General features: G+C 48.5%; 1 protein-coding gene across 2 annotated transcripts in view; it reads left to right on the top strand.

Moving 5' to 3' along the window:
• Positions 1-24,069, top strand: part of PAPSS2 (3'-phosphoadenosine 5'-phosphosulfate synthase 2) — a 32,294-nt gene that overhangs the window by 5,532 nt on the left and 2,693 nt on the right. Inside the window, exons 2-12 of one of the 2 annotated variants that reach the window (XM_074874126.1) lie at positions 11,852-11,957; positions 14,170-14,405; positions 15,150-15,288; positions 15,552-15,670; positions 15,795-15,908; positions 16,346-16,457; positions 18,393-18,413; positions 19,808-20,013; positions 21,002-21,137; positions 21,942-22,210; positions 23,495-23,724. In XM_074874126.1, coding sequence (XP_074730227.1) covers positions 11,852-11,957; positions 14,170-14,405; positions 15,150-15,288; positions 15,552-15,670; positions 15,795-15,908; positions 16,346-16,457; positions 18,393-18,413; positions 19,808-20,013; positions 21,002-21,137; positions 21,942-22,210; positions 23,495-23,724 — 1,688 coding nt within the window. The remainder of the gene's footprint in view (positions 1-11,851; positions 11,958-14,169; positions 14,406-15,149; positions 15,289-15,551; positions 15,671-15,794; positions 15,909-16,345; positions 16,458-18,392; positions 18,414-19,807; positions 20,014-21,001; positions 21,138-21,941; positions 22,211-23,494; positions 23,725-24,069) is intronic. The other variant, XM_074874127.1, reaches the window with a different exon arrangement.

Genomic DNA, 24,069 nt, shown 5'->3' with positions numbered 1-24,069 from the left:
TTGCAGCGTAAGTGAAAATTTACTTGAAGTGTATCATTAACAAAAGGAGGGATGCAAAAAAGCCTGGTCTAGGCATTTAATGTGGATGTGTGTCACGAAATGGGGTGCTGGGAAGTTAGGGTTTTGCCTGTAGGGCTGGTAGCTCATTGCTAGTGCTGCCTCCTGTCCCTTGCAGAGCGGTCCTTTTTCGTTTACTTACAGCTTGGCTCGGTTACAACTATATGTGTCGAAAGTTTTATCTGCTGAGTGAGTGCCAAAATGTGTTGGCCTGTTTGGAGAACAGAGCTTGAGAAAGGAGCTGGTTTGCGTAATTTTTTTTTTTTTTTGAATGTAGCTTCTCTTTAGATGCAGCACTTTGAGATTTGTTGAGGTGAGCTTTTTTGTGCGTCTTTGGAAAACAACTATTTGTACCTACATTTCCAAGACTTTCTGACCTTGAGGTCTTTGTGGCCTGTCTGGCAGAACAAAATGTTTTCTTTGATATCAAATAATTTTTCAGTTTTCCATTGTGGTACAAAGAAGTGTGTAGGGTGGGAGGTCATTTTTCAGGTCTGCCCAGCCCTTCTGATGGGAAGATCATTTGTTTGTGTTGCCAGCAGGTGTGGGTAGAGGGAAAAAATCCTCATTTTAGAGGAGGTGACTGCTGTTGCAAGGGGCTGAGTTGTGTGTTTGCCTCTGCCAGGGACTCTGGACATGATGCTGGACAAGTCACCTCAACCATGGCTGGGGCAACTCATTGCATCTGCCCCCAACTTTGCAAAGCTGGTCTGAGACCACGGGGATGGATATGAGGAGTGTCGAGTTCTTGGAGGTGCAGCCTGAGGTCCAGGGGAGTTGCTCTTCAAACATGGTTTTTATAAAGCTTAAATACTGCAAGAGCTCAAGTCTTCATCTGCTGTTTGCCTTACTCTCTGCTACTCTTCTGTGGCTGTAAAACTGGGGGTAATGCTACCCTCATAGAGATACCGGGAGTTTGCATGAACTTTTGAGGGACCAAGTAGCAATATTCCCAAGGAAAATGTGTACCTGTGCTTCAACCAGCCTTTGAGTAGCGTGTAATGACTAAGACCTGTGCCTACACCTGGTTTAGGAAGGGGTGAGGGAAATGCTGAATAGCCGCTCCTTCAAAAAGAGTACAGCATTCTTAATGCTCACTTAGGCAGGGGTCTAGGTAACTCTGTGTGCACTCAGGTAATTAAAAGCCTGTCTCACAGCTTGTATGCATCAGATACACAGGTAGATGGGGCAAGAAACCTTCATCCTGGCATCTCCAAACCTGAGTCCTCAGCTTGGACCTGGCTCCTGCAGCTTGTTGTGTTGGGTGGCGCGTTCAGGGGTATGACTGTGAAAACAGCCCTGCCGTTAGCCAGAAGAAATACCGAGGGGACTGAGGAGGTACTGAGTGAGGGGAAGATCTGGCCCCATCCATAGCTTCCAACAGCAGCCAAGAGTGGGGGCTAGGGAAGAGTTTATGGCTGGGACACCATGGTGCATTGTCCCTGCTTCCATTGATTTATGACTTGAGATACCAGAGGCTGTGCCTTTCTTCCTGATAGTTCTTGATGAACTTTCCTTCCATGAATTCATCTTAATGATTTTTTCCAGCCATGTGAACTTTTGGCCTGCCCAGCGGAGTTCCCCTGTTTAACTGTCTCCTGTGTGGTGATTCTGTCTGAGTTTCCCTGCAGTCCTTCCTGCTGCTGCTTTTGAATTTTGCAAACCTTAAAAAAGTTGCTGATGTGGAGAGAGATCTGCTGTTGCCAAAACCAAGCACATGGGGTTCAAGACACCAGGTTCAAGACTGTATGTCCATCCTGGACACCAAGGGAGGCAGGGAGAAGCAGTGTGTGGCCGCAATGCTGAGCCCCCACCAGCCTGGGCTTGTATCCAGCTTTATTCTTTCAGCAGGCTGCCATGATGTCCTGTAGAGGAGAAGTGACACAAGAGGATTAGTTCTTTTACAGAAATGTATATATTTTAAAATCTGATGAAGCTGCTTGAAATGCAGATCCTCTGTAGCTCCCACTACTTATGAAATCTCTAGAGCTTCTCAAAAGGTACAGGATTTCTTTCCTGAGAGGGGTATGATGGGCATGTTAAAAACGGGTATCTTGTCCCCGTATAGTTTAGAGCTGAGATGGTCTCAGTTCAACCTGTGCTAGCTTGGAGGGTGGAAGGAGATTCTTCTTTCTTACTTAGCAGAAAATGGAGCTGGTGTCCCACCTGCATGCTCATAGCTGTGGTTAGAATCACAGAACTGTAGAATCATAGAATGGTTTGGGTGGGAAGAGACCTTAAAGCCCATCCAGTCCCAAACCCCTGCCATGGGCAGGGACACCTTCCACTAGCCCAGGTTGCCCAAAGCCCCGTCCAACCTGGCCTTGAACCCTTCCAGGGAGGGGGCAGCCACAGCTTCTCTGGGCAACTTGTGCCAGGGCCTCACCACCCTCACAGGGAAGAATTTCTTCCTTATATCTAATCTGTATATACCCTCTTTCAGTTTAAATCCATTACCCCTCATCCTATCCCTACACCCCCTGATCAAGAGTCCCTCCCCCCTTTCCTGTAGCCCCTTTAAGTCCTGGAAGGCCGCTCTAAGGTCTCCCTGGAGCCTTCTCTTCTCCAGCTGAACCCCCCCAACTCTCTCAGCCTGTCCTCACAGGGGGGTGCTCCAGCCCCCGATCATCTTCGTGGCCTCCTCTGGCCCCGCTCAAGCAGGTCCGTGTCCTTCTGATGTTGGTGCCCCAGAGCTGGACCCAGCACTGCAGGGGGGTTCTCACGAGAGTGAAGCAGAGGGGGAGAATCCCCTCCCTCACCCTGCTGGCCCCACTGCTCTTGAGGCATCCCAGGATATGGTTAGCTTCCTCTTTGTTGGGATGCATTGCTCCTGAGCTTGGAGGAGGTGATCCTTGAATATTAACCAGCTTTCTTGGTCCCCTCTTCCCTCCAGGGCTTTATCCCATGCTACTCTTTCAAGCAGATCCCTGAAGAGGTCAAAATCTGCTCTCCTGAAGTCCACAGTAGCGAGCTTGATGTGCATCCTCCTAGCTTCCCTAAGGCTCTTGAACTCCTCCATTTCATGGTCATTGCAGCCAAGGCTGCCCTTGAGCTTCACGCTCCCCACCAGCCCCTCCTTGTTGGTGAGAACAAGGTCCAGCACAGCACCTCTCCTCATTGGCTCCTCCATCACCTGGAGAAGGAAGTTATCATCACACATTCCAGGAACCTCTTGGATTGCTTATGTCCTGCTGTGTTGTCCCTCCAAAAGATATTGGGGTGGTTGAAGTCCCCCATGAGGACCAGGGATTGTGAACATGAGGCTGCTTCTATCTGTCCATAGAGGGTCTCATCCTCTCAGTCTTCCTGGTCGGGTGGCCTGTAGCAGACCCCACCTATAATGTCCCCTGTTGCTGCCCTCCCTTTAGCCCTGACCCACAGGCTCTCCCTCGGCTCCTCACCCACCCCCAGGCAGAGCTCCCTGCACCCCAGCTGGGCACTGGCATAGAGGGTGACCCCCCCTGCCTGTCCTTCCTGAAGACACTGTGTCCTTCCATTCCAACTCTCCAGTCACAGGATGTTAGATGTTGGCTTCCGAAGTTTGAAAACCTATTGCAAACTTGCATTAACAAGAACATAAAACTGCTGAATGCAGCTTGCTGTGATTTGTGTTAGAGCAGTGCCACCATGCCAGTTGAGCTTTTAAAGGTAAGTTAACGACGGTCCTCATTTGTTGAGCTAATTTCTGGAGCTCTCAAAGGGAATGGTTTTGATCAAATGGGATATTGCTCTGACACGTTGTCTCCTGGCGTTCTCTGGGGGACCCTCCTGGTAAGGCAGTATCACGTAGCATCTCTGAACAGCAGAGCTTGTGGTTTTGATTGTATCTTATAACTGAATGAAAGCTGTATCTTAGAACTGAACATCAGCTCAGCTGATGATCTCCTGACACTATACTGCACGTTTTTCTTTGCATCATTTTGGTGCAGGAATCCTGGCTGTCTTGCTTGTTTTAAGGGATAGGGTGCTTGCCTTGCCACGATAAGAGGCAGGACATGTACAGTGACTTATTTACTGTAGAGAGCCACAACCCATTAATTAAATTCCTAAATCTCATATTCAAGAAGAAAAAGTATTACATGTAAATACAATTCCTCCCTGGAAATTTTTTTGATACTGAAGTTAATGTATAGTCAAAATACGTACCCTTGTCCACCTTTCCTCTTGTCCCTGAAATCTGAGGGATTGATACTCAGATTACCATTTCTGTAACTTGGTATTTTTCTCCAAAAGAAGATACAGAAGCATGGCCACATGTACTGGGTAGTTTTTCCTGGTAGGGGAGCGGTGCTGTGCTGCTCTGTTTTGGTGCAGGATTTCTCATGCAGTTGCCATTGCGCTGTTCAAAGCAGCTCAGCTGGCTGTTGGTCGTGGCTCTCTGCGCCGCCGGGCGCTGGATTTGCTGATGGAGGTCACCGGCCTACACCATCTCTCTATGTTTTAACTAGTCACCTACCTTCTGGTCACATAATTCCCTTCTTTTTGGTTTTCTTGGAGGTTAAATAGACATGCTTAATCGCTTTCTATGGGCGTTCAATCCCAAAACTTACCTGCACTGCAGTGAGAACATCGTTTGTGTTCCCTCTTTTTGCAAGATAACTGGCTTTTGCATTGTTGGTGGTCCCGGCATGATCCAGAGCAGCCTTGTAACAGACCCCAGACATCAAAGCAAAGCAGTTCTCCTTTTGCAATGTCAAACCTATTGGTTGCAAAATGAGCATGAGCCAAACTGCTGAAATGGGTTCATTTAGGGGAGGTAATTTAGCAGAACTGCTCTGAGTATAAAAAATAGGGCAACCATGGAAGGATTTCTTGTTTAAATTGTTATTTTTGTCAGCGGCTGACGAGATGCTTTGTTTGTCAAATATTTGTTGCCCATGCAGCTGTCCCTTGTGATTTCTGGAATGAAGACGGGAAAATTGTTTTTATAACATCTGTCCCGGCCTTGCAAATTCATCCTGAAAATGCAGGAGCGCAGAATGACTCACTAGTTTTCCTGTGTTGAGGAAATTAGAGTAGTGACATCATCTAATTCAGAGATAAATGCCTGATCTGGGTGCCTTCAGAGAGGCAGATTTTAACGCCCAACCTGCTGATTTGAAGTCACACAGTCTAGAAATCAGCATCTGATTTGCAAGGTGACTCAAACATGAGCCTGGTTTTGTTGTTTGTTGGGGTTTGTTTTTTTTTTCTTTTTGCCAGGGTTGTATAAAACTTGATTGTGGCAACTAAATCCATGCAAATTTATATCAAGAGAAAATATTTTGGCTGCAATCAAAATTAAAGTCTTGCTAAGAGCTCAAAAACTCCTGCGGGTTAAGAAAAAAAACAGCTTAACTAACACCACCTTGAAAACCTTGTGTGTTAGCAAAGTTTGGCATCTTCAGCCGTCTGTCTCCAAGCTGAAAGACTGCTTGTTTCGGGTAACTGGGATGTCTCTGCTGCTCTCTTTAAGATCTTCTGTGTTATGTTCCTGGCAGGGGACAGGGGCCGAGGTAGCGGTGCCAAAAGGAACAAGCGTCAAAGGCGGAGGGTGCCAGGGAGCGAGTGAGGTCTGCTGTGGTTTATTCAGAGCTCTGAATGAAGAAAGGGAGCCCAGTTCAGCATCTTGCCTGCTGCGAGGGAATGTTGGCAACCCCAGCCCTGAAACCTCTGCAGGGTATTTGGTGACACATCACTGTATTACTCAGCTAAGCCTAAAAAGAAAACAAAACATTATTTCTGCTTACGTACGGGTGGTGGGAGAGGAGGCGAGTCCTCTGTGCAGGATCGAGGGGGGGTGGCGGCACGGGGAGCAGGAAGGTGGGTGGTACGGTAACGCGTCGGGTGCTTGAGAAGTCCCACTTCCCCGTCGGGACCTGTGAGCCAGGCTCTGCGTTGTGACGGTGGAATCCTGGGAGGTGAAATAGGCAAAATTTCCAGGGTAACTCCATCTTGGTGGGGTTTTTCCCTGGGCAAGAATGGAACTGATTTTAAAGCATTTACCGACTTAGACCATTAAATGAATCAAACTCAAATTTGGGAAAAGTCTAGGTTTACGGTTACAAGAGCTGAACTGGAACTTCAGAGACTCCAAGACTTCTCCATCTTTCTTCAATATGATCATAATGAAATCTTTGTTTCCACAGGCAAAATCCCGCTCTTTCCTCTCTTCCTCCATTTCGAGTATAATAGTTTTGCTTTTCTGGAGCAAATGACTCTTTTACAGAAGGCTTTTCCCCCTTGTTGGTGATGGATACTTTATCTTCTCCACAATGTCAACTCGCCCATTTGCAAGAGCAGCTGTGGGAATTGCCCTGGCAGAAGAAAATAACTTTTTAAGGAAAAGGCCCATAAACTTAATTTTTATGCATCAAATTCAACTGTTAGGACAAAAGATTTTATTTTTTTTTTTAAGTAAGATGGCAGGATTTGGGAGGGGATTTTTAAACATTAAGTTAGATCAGCCTTCGGAGGCTTAAGCAAGTCTTTAACTTCAAACTTGAAAGCTTGCTTGATCATTTTATCATTTTAAAATCCTGTTTTACCATTTGCAAATATGATCAGCTGAAAACATTTTGAAAGCCTCTTTTTTATTTTTTTTTTCCCTCCTGGAGAGATGTCCAGACTGCAGTACCAAAATAGGGTGTGTATTAAATGCCTGACTGGAAAAAAATGAATCAGATTCCAAATGATGTGAGATAGCCCTATAAATAAAAACGCAGCTCGGGGAAGCCTGACCCTACCCTCGCTGTTGGGTCAGGGTTTCCCCGGGGCCGTGAGCACTGCCAGCTGCCTTTGGATGCTAACGGTGTTCGTACAGGGCTGGCCCTTGTGCAGAGTGAGCCTGACGTGTGACTAATGTGCCTTAACAGCACTGTGCTACAAGAGTGTTTCTCCACTGGCTTCGTTATTGGGCTGATCTGTGCAGTGTTTCCAGGAGGGAGTCCCTCTCTGGAGTGGGATGTTGCTGCAGCCTGCCACGAGCTGTGGCTCTTGGACAGCTTCCAGTGCCCTGCCTGTGCCAGCTACAGCAGGCAGAGGGACTCCCTCAGTGACAGAGGGGATAAGAACATTAGTTTAGACCTATCAGCCTTCTCAGTGACCAGCACTGCTTTCTAATGAGAAATCTTTCTTCCTGCAACATGGGAGAGCTCTGCCTTCTGTGGATGGCAGAGCAAGGGTTGGCCTGAGGATGTTGTATGCGCTTAGGGGATCTCCTGAATGTTCTGCTCAGCTCCCGTCTCTCCTCCTTTGTTTCCACCCCTTGGCTGTGGCATGTGACACTCATACTTGGTTCTCGTCCTGGTCCCGTTATGCAGCTGTGGAGATGCTGGCTAGAGATATGGGTAGGTGGGGGCAGGAGGAGATGCTGCCTGTGCCCTAAGGGCCAGACTTTATACATACTTGAATTTCTAGTGGAAGATGGCAAATCGTCTGTGTAATTCATTGGGACAACCATAAATGTTGTTCGTCTAGTGCGTTTTCCATTAATCATGCAGTGGTTCTGCTCCTAACAAATGTCAGTGATGGCTGTGAGAAGTCCCCCAGACACCGTGCATTCAGCTGTCAGATGCGAGGAGACGATAACACCTGATAACATCTCTCCTGTGGGTAGTCACACGTGACCTTCGATTTGTGTGGGCAAGCACAGCCGCTCCCTTTCAGGGCCAAATACTTAAGGAAGAGCTGATGTTACTTTTTCAGACACCATGAACTGAGCAGTGGTAGCTTTCAGAGCAGAGGACACTGATGTTTCCTGATTTCCAACAGGTCTATGTTATGGTGGCCTTTCTTGTCTCAGAGGCCCCATCTCTTTATTCGCAAGGAGCACCAGGGAAAAGCCTCCTGCCTCTGCCTGCAACCTGCTTTCACAAAGCAGGGAACCATGTTGTCCCACCAGAGCAGCGGCTGAAAAAAATTGTTTCTTTTGGAAGCTGGGCCAGGAGACACTTGGCAGGTAGCTCAGTCAGGCCTGATCTTAGACACCTGCGATGTTGGTGCCTCCCAGTTTGTCAACTTCATGGAAAGGTTCAGTAGGAGGGAAGGCCAAAAGCAGAGTTAGGGTTTGGCTTCTTGGTCTGCTGCAGCCTCCGTACAAGGTTTGGAGCCATGTCTTTATTTTTTTCTCATTTCCTGGATGAGGTAAGACAGGGTGGGCTGAGCACTGAGATCATACAGACATGGCCAAATAGCATATTTCCAAGGAAAGGAGAGAGCGTGGCAGTGTCCTTAACCATCTGGCTGGCAGAGGCTGCACGACTCTTCTTCAGAGACGCTGCTGGGTCATTTATTGCCTTGCTTGGAGCCCTGTTTGGGGCTGAATTATAGGTAAGAACTTCCTCTCCCAAACCTCACTTCTTTGACCTAGGCTATTGCAAGAAATGCTTACCAGTGTCTCTAAATTGTCCCTGCCATGGGGTCCAGCATTCAGGTGTGAGTGTGTTGTGATGATGATTGGATTATCTCTTTTACATATATTTGGTTTACGATGATGAGGTTAAAACCGTGGGACTAAAATCAGCAGGACAGCCCCACATCTGATTAAACCCTGTCCACCGTTTATCTCTGCCTCCCAATGGTCTTGCAGTACCTGCTCTTTCTGGATGAAATCTCTCCAGGATTTGCTCTCGGGCCATTTATGCTTATTTTTGGTGATGCCTTCACTCCATTTGATTGTGCTTCAGCTCTGGCTTCCCAAGCCATGTCCCAGCTGGTGGATGATTAGGTGGGAAGTCAGTGTTTCCTGCTGAACAGCCCGTTCCTGGCCAAGCAAGCTGCCAGCTCAGCCACCTGCCACGTGCTCGTGTTTCTCTCTGTCTTTTTTGACTTTTGCTGTAGCTGTCATCAAGAATTTGAGTCGGTGTGTGGCAGGCAGTTGCTCAGGGTTAGGAGGAGTTTACCAGCAAGATTATTAACATAGCAGAAAAATCAGAGGGAGCTCCCAGCAGGTAGGAGAGGTCTGACAGTGTTGCTGAATTGCAAAAATGCCCTCAGTGATGCTTTTCCAAGCTCCAAAAGAGGCCAACGTGCAAAATAATAGCTCTGAGATGCATGCACAGTGCAAATTCACGGCACAGCAATGTGTAGTTCTAACATAACAATCTCACTATGTCAGCCATGTAGGAATGTGTTAGTTCCTGCATCTTCCCGAGGCAGGAGGCACGGACGTTATCATAGTTCATCTCCTGCAGGACAGATCCCGCGGATCAACATTTTGCAAAGGCTGGAGTTCCTACTGACTCATGCAGAGAGTGGGAACGAGAGATTTGAAGTGTGCAAGTTCATTTCTCCACACAGAAATATCAATCTCATCTGTTGTGGTTTGCAAACAATTTGAAAATATCTGCTTTATGGTTTTTGGAGTGCTGTGCTTGAGGACTGTGTAATCACCGGGCGGGCGTTACCCTGCCACAGGGGAGGTTGGTTTTGCTGCAGGGCTGAGTGGTGGAAAGCTGTTGGAAAGGTGAGTTTGGGCACTTGTGCTTGGCTGAGGGTCCTTGGCAAAGGTGACAATAATTTCAGAGGAGTGCCATAGCTCAGCCAAGACTAAACACAGCAGAAACACACCTATGTGTCTTGGGAGAAGGAATTATTTTAGTCAGTTGGATCTTCTGCATGTGCTCGTTTAGTCTTACTGCCAAAGCCTGAACCCCCGGGGACGGGTGAAAATTAAACCACGGTGGTGCTGTCTCACCTTGCAAGCTCAAAATGTTCAAACAGACTTTTGACAACTCCCTGCAAAAAAACAGAACAAAACGCAAACACCAGATCTTGAGCTACTTATCTTTTTTGTGAGTCACCAGGATGTGTTGGGCTCACTCACTTTTTCAGAGTCAGGTCTAGAGAGGTTTTGTTTTTTTGTGGTACCCAGGGTCTGTGTTTCAGACAGTGTCTTGTCCATCCACTACACTCCAACCCCCAAATAATTGATTCTGTCCTTTGAAGCAATTGTGGAAGGGGGAGGTGATGTCAGGGACCCGCTCTGGTGGCTGTGGCAATGAAAATAGGAAGTGAGAGTCCTGGAGCGAGAAGATGCGCTGCTGGAGGTGGTTGAGACAACAACCCTGAAAACCTTTTTTAGTGCAGAACTTCCCGTCAGGTCGTACAGTAGTGGCACGGGGTGGGAATCGGTCACTTTGGGCCAGCTCTGGAGCAATCGCTCTCCCCCACAGAGCTTCTTCCAGTGCAATCTCGCAGTTGTGGTGCTGACGTTGAGGCTTGCTGAGAGTTGATCTTGGAGGTGAGATTTATGACCATTATTATGATTATTTTGGACACAGCTATTCTTACCAGTCTGTTAAAACGTTCTGGAGTGGGGTAGCTGTTCAGTGCACCCACAAGCAATTGCAGATGGCCAATTTTCAGGCGTAAAGAGGCTAATTTTGGAGCCTTTTGCTAAAATTAATTTGAAAATGGGCATGAAATTCTGAGTATGGTAATAAATTGCTGCAATGGGAGGTCAGTCTCTGCTGGGATGCTGGCCTCTGAAAGATAATAAAAACAGGTGAGGAGAGGAGGGTATTTTTTCTCTTCTATGACGGAATAATTTTCACCCAGGTTTCTCTGCAGGCAGAGCCCTCTGTTGCATACAAAATGCCAAGTCTCCAATGAATGCTTATGCCTTTGCTGAATCATGTCAAAGTGTTAATGGCCCAGCAAGGAGGGGGAGTGGGGTGGGGAAATCAGGCTCTTTTGCTAACACATCTAAAAGTGACCTTTTATTTTATTGTCTCTCCCATTCTTCTTTTTTTTTTTCTTGTCAAAATTTTTTTTCTTGGACACGTGAAAGAGGATCACTTCCCTGCTGTGACTTCAAACATAGAAATATTTATACAGTGAGATGTAATCATGCAAAGCCCAGACCCACTCCTGTACCGATGATACGAAACGGATAAACCTACAGTTGTGAAGAATCCGGTTGGAGTGAAAATATTTATATCCTCTCTCCCTCTGGAGACTTTTCTTTTGGCTGCCTGGGTTGGAAACATAATCCTCGTGATTAATAAAGTCTTGTAGATATTTTACGTGTGAGAAGTCTTTGTGGAAGTACCGTTGCACGGCACAGACAGGCTGTTTAGCCTGCATCCCAGCGGAGAGGCTGAGGCTGCTCTGCCCACAGCAGGTTAACGATGGGAAGCACCAAAATTCAGGCCTCTGGCTCAGCACTGTCCCAGTCCCTTGTTCACACTGGGAAGCACACGCATACATATTAGGTGTTGTTTTCTCTGCCTCCCATCCCACCGTCTTCCCCAGCTGGGTCCCGCTCTCGCTCAGCTCAGCCCTGCTATGTCACTCTTTCTTGCCCCAGATACAATTATTAGCACCCGTGTTCCATTAAACATGGCAAGTAAATTAGCACCTTAAGTTGCTTTTGTTTTTGCAAGCGTAATTAAAATAATGGATGAGTCGACCTGTATTTTAAACTGCTGAAGGGGCAGGGAGTGTGCTGTCCGTGTCTCGGCGTGGACTCTGAGTCCTCCCCTGCCTGCCTGCAGGTGTATCAGTCACCTGGCAGCACTCCTGCAGCAAAGCAAGTCACCTGCTGCTGCTGCTGGCTGTGTCGGACGCCAAGGCATTGCCACCAGAAGCGCTCTGAACAGAGGAAAATACTCTCTTCAAAAAATAAGTCTGTGCTGTTCATACAGAAATCCAACTTACACCAAAGTACCAAATTGCCAGAGTTTGCTGCAATGGCTCATGCAGATTTTTAAACAAATTTGTGTTTCCCTTATATTAGTCCCAGCTGAGATTTTCTTTTGTACAGAGAGCAACAAGGTAACAGAAGTGTTTTGTTTTGCTTTGTTTTCGACAGGAATCAACCAATGTGGTTTACCAAGCCCATCACGTCAGCAGGAGTAAGAGAGGACAAGTCGTCGGTACCAGGGGTGGATTTCGAGGCTGCACGGTTTGGCTAACAGGTATTTTCATCTGGGCGTGAAAGCGTGGCTTCACGTGTGCAAGCCACTTGCATACATGAGTATGGCTCAGAGGTGGGGATTTGGGATCCGCAGGAAACTTCAGCATTCCTTTTCCTGGGAATTGCAAAACATTTACACTTGGGAAACACTGTCACACGGTGCTGGCGCAGCAAGACGTTCTCCCTGGCAGCTACTGCCCATAACTAATGTTTTTATGAATTTCACAGCTGTTATTGGGCTCCTTTGAACACGTCAGAAGCCCTAAGGGTCGCACTTGTTGTTCCCAAGTGTGTGGCTGAGAGAAGCCTTGGCTCAAATCCAGCCAGTCCTTAGCGGTGAAACGTGCCCAGGGTTGTTCAAAACAACATGCGGATGTTTTCATCCTGGGCCGGTGGGAAGTTTATTGGGACACCTAGGTTTACTGTGTTTAAAGTGACCTCATAAGCAGCGCAACAAGGCAGTCATCTTGTCTGAGGAATAAATATTCCCAGACAGCGAGTCGTGCTGGAAGCTATTCCGTGCACAGCTGTTGCAGGTTTCTTATGTTACTTCTCATTTCATATGCCTTCAGATGTGTTGCCCTTCTCTTCTGCTTTGAAAGATAAACTCATTGTTTGGGGATTAGGGGCTGCTGGAAATTACAATTGCATCTCTTTTGTTCCACTAATATTCACACAACTCTATCTTTTGCTGCTTGTCCAGTTGTTTCTTTGCTTGTTAAATATTGGTATTTTCTTTGACTGCTGGATGATGTTGAAAGATGTACTTGGAAGGGTTTGTAAAGCCATTCTGATTTGCCTTCGTATCAGTTTATGTGCTAGATGTTGGATTCAAACACGTTTCTGTTTTGTTCTCCTCTTCAATTTCGAAAAGAAACCCAATGCCTGATCTGCTTTAATAGAATGTCTGAAGGCAAAAAAACCTATCCAAGGCAATTTCCTTCTTTTTTGAATATCACTCAAAAATCTTGTGTCTGAAAGGTTTGAGCTTCTCTGACTGATGATTATTCTTTAAAATAGACAGTGGTCTCCTAACTTTCTGTCAATTTAATTTTAAGAGGCTATATGGCAGGACATTTCATTGCATGGACTATATGGATTAAATGGAAGGGCATTTGGATGCCCTACATTGCCAGCTCAGGAGAGCTCTCAGTTAGTCTGTTGCACTACAGAAAACGAAGGCACAGCCAGCAGGATTCATCTCTGCCCAGCCCGGTTTCCTCTCCAGCACAGACATGGCTGTTCTGCATCAGACCAAAAGTCACCTTGCCCAGGGTCTTGTCTCCATAAGTGGTCAATAGTAGGTGTCATGCCAAGGGTATAAAAACAGGTGAGCAGATGATGCCATCTCCACAGGAGATTCTCCAAGGCTAAGTGTTTCCTGAGACAGGTGTGGTGTTCGGAGGTGTTATCCCTCCTAAGTCAAGGTCCTCTTCCATCTCAAGTTTTCAACACATAGATCCCCACCCAAGGAAGAGGAGGAGTTTGGTGTTCCAGGCGCACTGGCTGCTTCCTGACGCAGCCAGTAGAAAGTGCTTTTTGTGGAAGTGGCTGGAGCTGGGTCGGGAAGCAGCCACCTCGTTTTGGATTGTTGTCTTTCTGGCTGATGACTCCAGGAGACGTGGGCAGCTGAAGATGCGCTGCTTGTCTACAGAACCATCCTGCTCCTGCTCACATGGATCTGTGGGTGCTGCTTCTGCAGAAGGAGGTGTTTGTGGATACAGAGGGACAATTGCTGCTGCTGGAGCCTGTCCCACACCACACAGTTGCAGCAAGAACCTCTCCTTGGGTTCAGTCTGGGAGAGCAGTTGGCTGTTCAGAGGGGGAACAGGATGACGAGGAGGAAGATGCTGAGAGACTTACAAGGCAGCAGCATCCTTTCAAGCTTCTTCTATTTACTGGTACCTACTTGTCCCACCATGGCCCAGCACGAGGTGCTTTTGCAACACTGCTGGGTTGAACCCCTTCAGATGTTGGAATATAGCAGCTTTTCTCATGGCATTAAAGCCACCCCTTCAATGAGAAGGGTTGGCCAGGGTTCTGCGGTGATAACTGTGTGCTAAAAAGATAAATCCAACTTCCCTACCTCATTCCTTCCTTAAAGCAGCTTCAGAAAGGAGTTCATTGCCAGTGTCCCAGCAGGTATTGCGTTACACTGTCATTTTCACTCTTTGGACCTCAAACCAGAATCTTGCTTTTCTGTCTTCAACCAGGCCTTTCTGGAGCTGGCAAGACAACCATTGGCTTTGCTCTGGAAGAGTACTTGGTCTCTCATGGCATCCCTTGCTATTCCCTGGATGGTGATAACGTTCGTCATGGCTTGAATAAAAACCTGGGTTTCTCGGCTGGGGACCGCGAGGAGAACATCCGCCGCATCGCAGAGGTGGCCAGGCTGTTTGCTGATGCTGGGCTTGTCTGCATAACTAGTTTCATTTCTCCTTTCACAAAGGTAAACTGCCTGTGTCATATTCTGCTCTTTTCTGGGCAGCCTTGATCTCATGATTGTTCTTAGGGAAGAGAGATTTACGCAGAGGACTTCCTATATATGCCATCAGACGCTCCTTTTAACTTCTTTTTTATTCTTTTGTAAAACACCACCGATACAAAGAACTAAACACAATCAGTACAGATTTCTGAAGGGCAGTTTGACATGACCTCTTCGAATATATTCAATATTATGAATTGATTAAAAGCTAAGAGAAGTTTAAAATCTCCTTACAGAGGCTCCTACTATTAACTTTTTAGGAGGCAGACAAGAGGCATAGAAACAGTAGCCTGTCACAGTGCTATCACTACTCCGTTTGAAGAAGTATTGATTGTGTTTTCATGCTTCCTGAGAATGCAAGTAGCTGCCGTTATCAAGCCGATGCAAGCAGTTCCTTTTCTCAACACAGGGCAGATAATTATTCACATTCTAAAGTTCTGCTGTCCTGCTTAACGAAGAGATCTTGATGTTTCGGATGGAAAAAGCTGAAAATGGATCAAAGTTGTAGTTATTTGGGGTTTTTTTTAGAAGTATCTTTAAAGAAAAGAGGGAAAGGGAGATGAAAAACCCTTATTAGAATTAGTGCAAATTTAATAAATCTATACCAGAGATGAATTTACCTGTGTCGAATTCCAGGGCACGTCATGTAGTAGGGAGGCTCTTGCTGCAATTCAGACACGTATGATTTTCCTGTCTTTTTTCTAACAGGATCGTCAAAATGCACGGAAAATTCATGAGGCAGCCGGACTTCCTTTCTTTGAAATATTTGTAGATGCTCCTCTAAATATTTGTGAAAGCAGAGATGTGAAGGGCCTGTACAAAAAGGCAAGAGCTGGAGAGATCAAAGGTATGGAAGAGCGAGCTCTTATTTTGCCTTTTATTTTCCAAAGCATTGGATAGCTTCTCGTTGCAGCTCTGCACATAGAGGTGGGTTACTAAAGGCTCTTTGTAGTGCACAACAGTATCCCATTTCCCTAATTTTGCTGTCATAAGTGTCACTTGTAGTGCCCAGTATGGTTGAATGCTCGCTGGTTGTTTGTACAGCTTTGTTGGCTCTAGGGCGCCGAGTGTTACATTAAATAAATTTAGTTTGGGTTTAATTGTCCGTAGGATTCACAGGGATTGACTCAAAGTATGAGAAGCCTGAATCTCCTGAACTAGTCTTGAAAACGAATGTTGCGTCAGTGTCTGAATGTATTCAGCAGGTTGTGGAGCTCCTCCAAACACAAGTAGGTTGTTTTTATGCCGCTGCCACCGGCAGCTTGTAAACCTGCTTTCGGATACTGAGTTTTCAGTGTGCAATTAAAAACCAGCGTGTGACTTACAATTGCTGTCTCTCTCTCTCTTTTTCAGAACATCGTGCCCCATGGCTCGATTAAGGATGTTCTTGAGCTGTTTGTACCTGAAAACAAACTTGATAGTGTCCGAGCTGAAGCAGAGATGCTGCCGTCCGTAGAGATCACTAAGGTATCGTCGTGTGTGGGTGCTGTGCTGTGAATCTCTCGTTATTTAGCTGTTGGAAGGGTAGAAGCTTTGACGGGGATGTTGCTAGAGGGGGCTCTGTTCCTCTGGTGGCTGTGTCCTTTTGTGGCTGTGGTTTATGGTGTGCTGGAGTGTGGTCCTGATACTCAGGCATTTTCTGCTGTGTCTGTGCTGTAGCAAGCCGGGGCCATCAGTCTCCTTTGTTGTGTTAGTACAGCCCTACAAGCAGTTGTGCTATCAAAGTACCTGAGTCTGGCTTAAAAAAACCCCAACAAGCCAACCCCCCTATGGCTTTCTCCCCCTTTCAGAATGTCCTATATTTGAAGCCAGACAAATGAGAGCGCTGTTGCAGCAGAAGGGAAGGAAAAGCGACCTCTGAGCGTGACCTGGTGACAGGAGTGCCATTTGGGTTTGTTTTGCAGCTGGATCTGCAGTGGGTGCAGGTGCTGGGCGAAGGCTGGGCCACTCCGCTGACCGGCTTCATGCGCGAGGCAGAGTACTTGCAAGTGATCCATTTTGGCACCCTGCTGAATGGTACGAATCCCCACGCTTTGCGTTAACGCTGGCCGGCAAGCTGCTGCGGGACGGGGTGCTCACCCCGCCGGGCCTCGGCAGGCAGCTGAGCTCGGCCCTGTTGTCATCCTCCTTTCCTCTCGCGTGTTAAATGCGAGGGCTCGCGAAGGACCGCGGGGGCCAGGAAGCCGGGCTCTGAAACGCACCAGAGGGTACTAAAGGTGACAAAGTTCACTGTGCGGTGGACGGGACCCTGGCTCACAGCTTTGACATCTCACACGGTGCCGATCAAACATTTTGGGAGCCATTGTGCAGCTCTTTTCATGCTTGGTTATACCAGGGTAAATAAAGATGTAAACCCAAAGCCAAGTAAGCAAGGAAGCTGCCAGGTTGAATTTGAGGTGGGAGGAGAAGGCAGCTGTTCCTTGGAAACAGGAGCAGAGCCTGATTTCACTTAATTTTTTTTTCCTGCTTTCCTGTTTATCACTCACTGTAACTTGAAATAAATCAGACTGATTTATTCATTAGCAACATGTTAGAGGTGCTTCATCCCTGGAAAAGGCAAAGAGTATCCAGGCAGCGATCATCTACAGCTGAGAGCGGGGCAGTAGATATTTCTGTCCTGTTTCTCAGCTGTAGTTGCTGTCGCTGTGACTTCACATGCATGCAGGGCGCTCACTTTGGGTTTTGTAGACCTGATAGTGATCTCTGGCCTCAGGGATTTGGGATCTTGGCAGTGAGTCCCTTTGAGTCTTGCCCTCCTTCTAGAGGCTGTGTGGGGCAATGACTTGCTGCTGTTATTAGGATTTGGGCACTGTGAAGCAGATGCAAAGCTCAGGACTGCTCACTTTGGACTGGAGTGGAGTCTGTGTGGGGGCTTCTGCTTATGGACATGTCGTAGCCTTTTACCTCCCACCCAGTGTGCAAAGAAGTGTTCAAAAGCACGTGTCCTTGTTATCAGACCCTGATCTGTGGTCTCTGAGCTACCTGTTGTGCCTGATGAGGTCGCAGAGGTGCCCTGTAATGACCACATTGCTCCAGAGCTCCGCACTTTCTGCCAGAAGCTCGTCTCAGAGAGCATCTGGTTTTGGGGTGCCCCCCCGCCAATCTGTCAGTGTCACTGAGCACAGCTCCTCTGGCTTCCTCGGCCATACATTCAGGATTTGTAGAGCTCCACAGGGTCAGAGACAAAGCCCAGGACACCGGCTTTTGCAGGGGGATGAACTCTCCAGAGCAGGGTCTTTGTAGTAGAGGGCATCAACATCTGTCCCCGCTACACCTTGTCCCCACGGAGGTCTCCAAACTCAACATCTGTGTGGTCAGGCTGCAGGGTGACATCTGGGCAGGAAGGAGAATCTCCCTGCTTTGCTTGGGCGAGCTTTAGGAAACGGTGGAGGGTCTCCATCTCATGGTGCCAAGGCTGGGGTGCAGCATTGCCAAAGAGGGGTTTGAGGCTGGTCTTTCCAGAGTCATTGGTCCAGCCCTTTTGCTCTGGGGTGCAGGTTTTTGGCAACTCCAGCTGTGCCCCAAAAGGCTGCAGTTATTCTGGTGGACTTGTGCAAGCTAGTGCTCCTCTCGCTTGGACTTCGAACAGTAAATCCCACCTTGGTACCACCAGCAGTTGGGTGGATGAGGTGCTTGGTGTAGGGGCACGATGGCCACCAGGAAGAAAGGTGGATCTGCGTGTCACAGGGCAGCACGAGCACCGCAGAGCCTCCAGCTCTCATCCACTTGGTAAAAGAACAGTGTCGGGCAGCACGGCCTGTGTTGGACGGGTGAGCGCCGCAGGGGCTGGGGCAGCGCCGCGGAGGACCACGGCCGGGCCAGCAGGCACCCTGCCTGTGGTTTGGTGGCGCTTGCCAGAGGTTTTACACGAGCGGCTTTGGTTCTAGAAATGACTGCTGTAACTGGTGCCCGTGAGTGTTAATTATCTTAATTGTGTTTGTATTCTCCCAGGAAGGAATCGCTCTGTAGCTGGTATGTATATAACTGTTCTTAGGTTGTATGGAAATGACTTCAATTTAGATTTTTTTTGCTTAAAGTAATTTTCTGAGATTTACAAAAAAAGAGAAAATTATTAAGGCTAGTCACAAGCACGGCCAGTTTATGATTCAGCTGGTTGCAAAGTGTCATGGCACACCCCGTGTCCTAACGACCGGTCTTCACAAAAATCCCAGTCATGTAATTTTGTAATTACCTTTGCTGGAGTGATTTTTTTTTTTTTTTTTTTAAAAACTCTGCCTCTTGCATTTAGAATTGAAACATGATGATCCTCAGCTTCAGCATCATTTGTTAGTTTCATAATTCAGCTTTTACCATGCTGACTTTATTGACTGATCACTGGTTAATATAATTTAAATGTATGAAGTTGATATTGATTGGATCCCATGTGACTTTAGTTATGATTATTCATGAAGGTGCTTGAAAATTGCTGTCTGGCAGATGAATGATACCTGGTCATGAATTAAAAGTAAATGCAAACACTTTAATAAAGATTTAAAAAAATATCTATATCATAGTCAAAATCCTCAAATTAAGACTCTCAAGGGTCCAAAATGATTTTGGTCAGATCAGAACAAATTGAATCAGTGATTTGTTCATTCTTGTTTGTGAATAGAAACCCATGTGACAGACTGATTCTTCTGTATTAATACTGGGATACCCAAGGAGAAATGGTAGGACCTTAGTGGACAGCTAGGAAATTGGGGGGTGGGGATAAAACCAACATGACTTCGAGGTATTTAGGGACAACACTGACATTAGAAACTACATGTGCAAATGTAGACTCACTGTATATACACAGAAAACAGATTAAAAATGGACTCTGCAGAGATGTAAAGGACGAGGAGTAGCAGTGTAGAGATATCCAGAAAAAAGCAGAGGAACAAAGCAAAGCGTGTGTTTTCCCTGTTGGAAGAGGCAGTTCAGGAGATGTGCACGAGTGAGATGCCCTGGGGAACAGCAAGCGGGAGCCATCTTAATAGAGGTTGTTCTCCCGGCAGAGGTTATATCCAGGGTTGCATGTTTAAGTTTTTCAAAGAGGCTTTACAACAAGCTAACTGGAGAACACCAATCTTTCCAGGGAGATAGAGAGTCCAGTAAGTAATGAAATGCTCCAGGTGTCTTTGAGACATCTCTGACCCAAAGATAAGGAGCTTTCTTATTCCACTAACATTGCTGTGTATTAACAGTGCAGAAAAAAATGGGGCAGTGAATAAATTTACATGACTGATGATGAATCCCTGAGCTAGCCCTGGAAAATTTGACTCTCCAAAGGGAGAACGTGTGCCTCTGAAAACCTCCGTTTACTCGGTGCCCAAGACGAGTGCCCGAGGCTGGAGGACGTTCAAATCCTCCCCCTCTCTTGCCAGACGGTGTAGTCAACCTGAGCATCCCGATCGTGCTGCCGATCTCCACGGACGACAAGAAGCGCCTGGAGGGCTGCGAGGCGCTGGCGCTCAGCTACGCGGGGCGGAGGGTGGCGGTCCTGAGGAGCCCCGAGTACTTCGAGCACCGGAAGGAGGAGCGCTGCGCCCGCGTCTGGGGCACCACCTGCGCGAAGCACCCCCACGTCAAAGTAGGTTTGTCCCCGTGCTGCTCTGGGAGGACTGGCCGGGGCGGGAAATGCGGGTAGGGGCTGGAGAACTGAACCTCTCCAAGCTTTTGAGGGCTACGGGTGTCCTATCAGCTCTCCAAGCCCAGCAACTCGCTGGGAACTGTTGTGTCCCAAGCAGGCAGGACAGAACTTTTAGGCTCGCGAGTTAATGCTGCGCTTGCTGCTTAACGAGAGCATCAGATAACAAGCACCAGGTGAAGGGGAGAATGAGCGTGCGGCCGAGGAGCTGCTCCTTTCAGTCACTTGCCTTCACCGGTGTGCCGACATCCAAAGGTTTTTAACACGACCACCGACTTAGCCCCCAAAGTTTTCCTGCGCTTGGGGTGTGACGATCCCAGTGGTGCTCCCAAATGCTAATGCTGCAGATTGCTGACTTGTGCTCCTTCTAGCTGTGTTTTATTCCTCAATTTTGCTGTTCTGTACAGGCAGCCAACAAGGGTGTTATATTTTTACAGCTTATCTCCTCACACTTACTCTCTGGAGTACAAAGAACATCATCCCTTAGAAAGGGAGAGCTCCAGGTTACACTGAGTGACTTGAGCCATCTGCTTAGAAAGGCTAAAGCTGTGCTAATTCTTTTTCTGTACCTTTTTTTAATTATTCAGCAGCAGTTGCTCACCTTGCAACAGGCTTATTCTTCCTGCATATTCCCAGGAGGAAAGAGCAAAGAGTGGGGTGGAGGAGGGTCTTGTGCCATAACTTGTAGACCCCCGGCTGCCAGAGAGGAGGGATGCAGTTCGCTGATGCCTCGCTCTACGGGGTTGCACTGCTCATGATGTTCAGTTCACATGGTCACTGTAAGAATGTTTTCTGCCTACAATGTGCTGAATGAGAAGGAAAGTTCACCCTACAAGCAGAGTCCAGCCTAACACTTTTCAAAGGAGACTGGGAAAGGGAAAAGGAGATCTTCTGCTGTCCCCTCTGTAATGCATGCGCGCGTAATTCACAGATGGTGATGGAGAGCGGAGACTGGCTGGTTGGCGGAGACCTCCTTGTGCTGGAGAGGATCAAATGGAATGATGGGCTGGACCAGTACCGCCTGACACCACTTGCTCTCAAGCAGAAGTTCAGAGAAATGAACGCTGGTGAGTGCCCTGGGTAGCACCGGTGACACGGCTCTTCTTGCCTTATCTGGCACCGGGAGATTTGTGTGATCTGGGATTACTTGCCCTCAAGCACACAGCACTTGCCAAATTGCTTCTCTCTGCTCCCAAAATGGGACTGTTTGAGTGGGATGAGCAGTAAGAGGGATGCAGGGCATGGCTCAAAAAGCGGCGCGGGGTCTGCTGGGGTGAAGGTGGTGCTTGTGGTGGGCTGCATCCTCGTGGGCCTCTCCGAGCACAGGGCTGGGAAGCACTGAGCATCCTGCTCGCATCCTCCCTGGCACGTCAGAGCCTCTCTTTCTGCACCCGGGGCATTTAAAGCCCTGCGCTGGCATGCTTGGCCTTCAGGCATGGGGCACAGCTCAGGTGTCATCTCCCAGGTGTCAGCCCAGCAGGCTGGTGGGCGTCAGACCCCTACCCTCGCTTTGGGGAGAGGGTGTTGGCCTTCCTGAAGGTGCCATTGAGCTTGGAGAGGTGGCAGGTCACTTAAGAAGTTAGGGAACTCAGAGGTGTCCAGTGGCATGTAAAAAACATTGTAGGAGAGCTGATAGGACTGAAATTGGCCCCAGAGGAAGGATGTGCCATGAAAATGTACTTGGCAGAGTAATGAAGAGGCACCGTACACATATGAAACACTCATCTAAGGCCTCTCTCATGTGAAAATAGGACACACATCTTACGACGTACATATCTTACAACTGTGTTGAAATGTATAGTGTGAAAAATGAAGCTGCAGGGTCTGATGGTCAGCACAAGCCTGTGACCCTCTGAATCTTTCCCTTTTAGATGCTGTCTTTGCATTTCAGCTGCGCAACCCCGTCCACAACGGGCACGCCCTGCTCATGCAGGACACACGGCGCCAGCTTTTGGAGAGGGGTTACAAAAACCCCGTGCTTCTCCTGCACCCCCTGGGAGGATGGACCAAAGATGACGATGTCCCGCTGGACTGGCGCATGAAGCAGCACGCAGCGGTGCTGGAGGAGCAAGTCCTGGACCCCAAGTCGACCGTCGTTGCCATCTTCCCCTCTCCCATGCTCTACGCCGGCCCCACGGAGGTAACGTAGCCCCCGGCTGCTCACCATGACAAGGTGTGAAGCCTGTCCGTGGGGGTGCCTGCTGCCAGCCTGCCCGCGCAGCTCCGTAAAGCCCTGGAGAAGGGAGTTGGTAGCTGCTGCCTCGCTGTTCGCTGCCTCCATGGTTCAGCTGCAGCTCGCTGTGGCAGCTGTCTCCCAGCAGAGCTTGGCTCCGCGGGCTCCCGCGCATTCACGAGCTGTGCGGAGAGCTGGGGAGAAGGGGGCTAGAACAGACTTTACCTCTGTGACCTTTTTCTCTGTCGGGCAGGGACGCTTATTTTTCTCCCAGTGGTTTCCCTTCTGTCCCTAAATGGGTGGGATGAAAGTGGTGGTCGCTGAACATCCCCTGAAGGAGAAGGGAGAGGGATGCGTGGGCAGCCTTTGCCTGTGCAGGCTCAAGGGCTGGTGGGCACTGTCTTTGCATGTGCAAAAAGCAAACTGCTACCTCCATTTGCTGGCAGATTGGAACAAGGCCAGTTCCCATCCCCAGTGTTTCCCTTGAAATACATGTCCTTAGGAGAACTGTGATGTTGCATCAGGTCCAAGCGGTGGAAGATGAGTCTGGGCAGCCTGATCGCTGTGAGAAACTACAGCAAGGCTGCTGATGTGTTTCCTGCCTTCCTGCCTGTCTGCCTGCCTCCCTTCCTTCCTGCCTCCCTTCCTTCCTGCCTCCCTTCCTGCCTGCCTTCCTTCCTTCCTGCCTGCCTCCCTTCCTTCCTTCTTGCCTTCCTGCCTCCCTTCCTTCCTTCTTGCCTTCCTGCCTCCCTTCCTTCCTTCTTGCCTTCCTGCCTCCCTTCCTGCCTCCCTTCCTGCCTCCCTTCCTTCCTGCCTCCCTTCCTTCCTGCCTTCCTGCCTGCCTTCCTGCCTGCCTGCCTGCCTGCCTGCGTTCCTGACTTCCTGCCTGCCTGCCTTCCTGCCTGCCTGCCTTCCTGCCTTCCTGTCTGCCTTCCTGCCTTCCTTTCTGCCTGCCTGCCTTCCTGCCTGCCTTCCTGCCTGCCTGCTTCCTTCCTGCCTTCCTGCCTGCATTCCTTCCTTCCTGCCTTCCTTCCTGCCTGCCTGCCTTCCTTCCATCCTGCCTGCCTTCCTGCCTGCCTTCCTGCCTTCCTTCCTTCCTGCCTGCCTGCCTTCATTCCTGCCTTCCTGCCTTCCTGCCTTCCTTCCTGCCTTCCTGCATGTGGATCGCCAGGATCTCTTCTGCAGCCCAGGGCAGGCAGCTCATCTGCTGCTCAGCCCTCAGCCAGTGCTCCCTGTGTCTCTCCTTTACAGGTGCAGTGGCACTGCCGGGCTCGCATGATTGCTGGGGCCAATTTCTACATCGTGGGGCGCGACCCTGCAGGCATGCCTCACCCCGAGACTAAGAAGGACCTCTACGAGCCCACACAGGGAGGAAAGGTCCTCAGCATGGCGCCAGGCCTGACCTCAGTGGAAATCATCCCCTTCCGGGTGGCTGCTTACAATAAACTGAAAAAGGCCATGGATTTTTATGACCCGAAAAGGTAACTCAGGCAGCAGTGTCGCTGTTTCTTCAGCCTACACAGTGCATGTGGTTTGCGATTGTGCAGCTTGCCAGGGGAGAGGGAAAAGCAGTTGGTGTTCCTCTTAAGGAGAGGAATGGGGGAAGAACCTGCGAAAGCCACCCGCTTTCGCCGCCGAGAGCTGACATCAGGTCAAGGATGGGTCATGCGAAACTAAAGATGCGCCTTGGTAGCCACCAGGGAGGATAAGAAGCAGTTTGGGGACAATGTGGCAGTAGAAATACAGCCTCTCACAGCTGGAGAAGTGTGTTACATACAACTCCAGCTCCTCTTGAAAGAGAAATCCCGTTGCTGCTGATCCTAAAC

Source organism: Strix uralensis, chromosome 7, assembly GCF_047716275.1.
Source record: "Strix uralensis isolate ZFMK-TIS-50842 chromosome 7, bStrUra1, whole genome shotgun sequence".
NCBI lineage: Eukaryota > Metazoa > Chordata > Aves > Strigiformes > Strigidae > Strix > Strix uralensis.
Note: the sequence above shows the minus strand (reverse complement) of the source record. Positions and strands in the feature narration are given on the sequence as shown.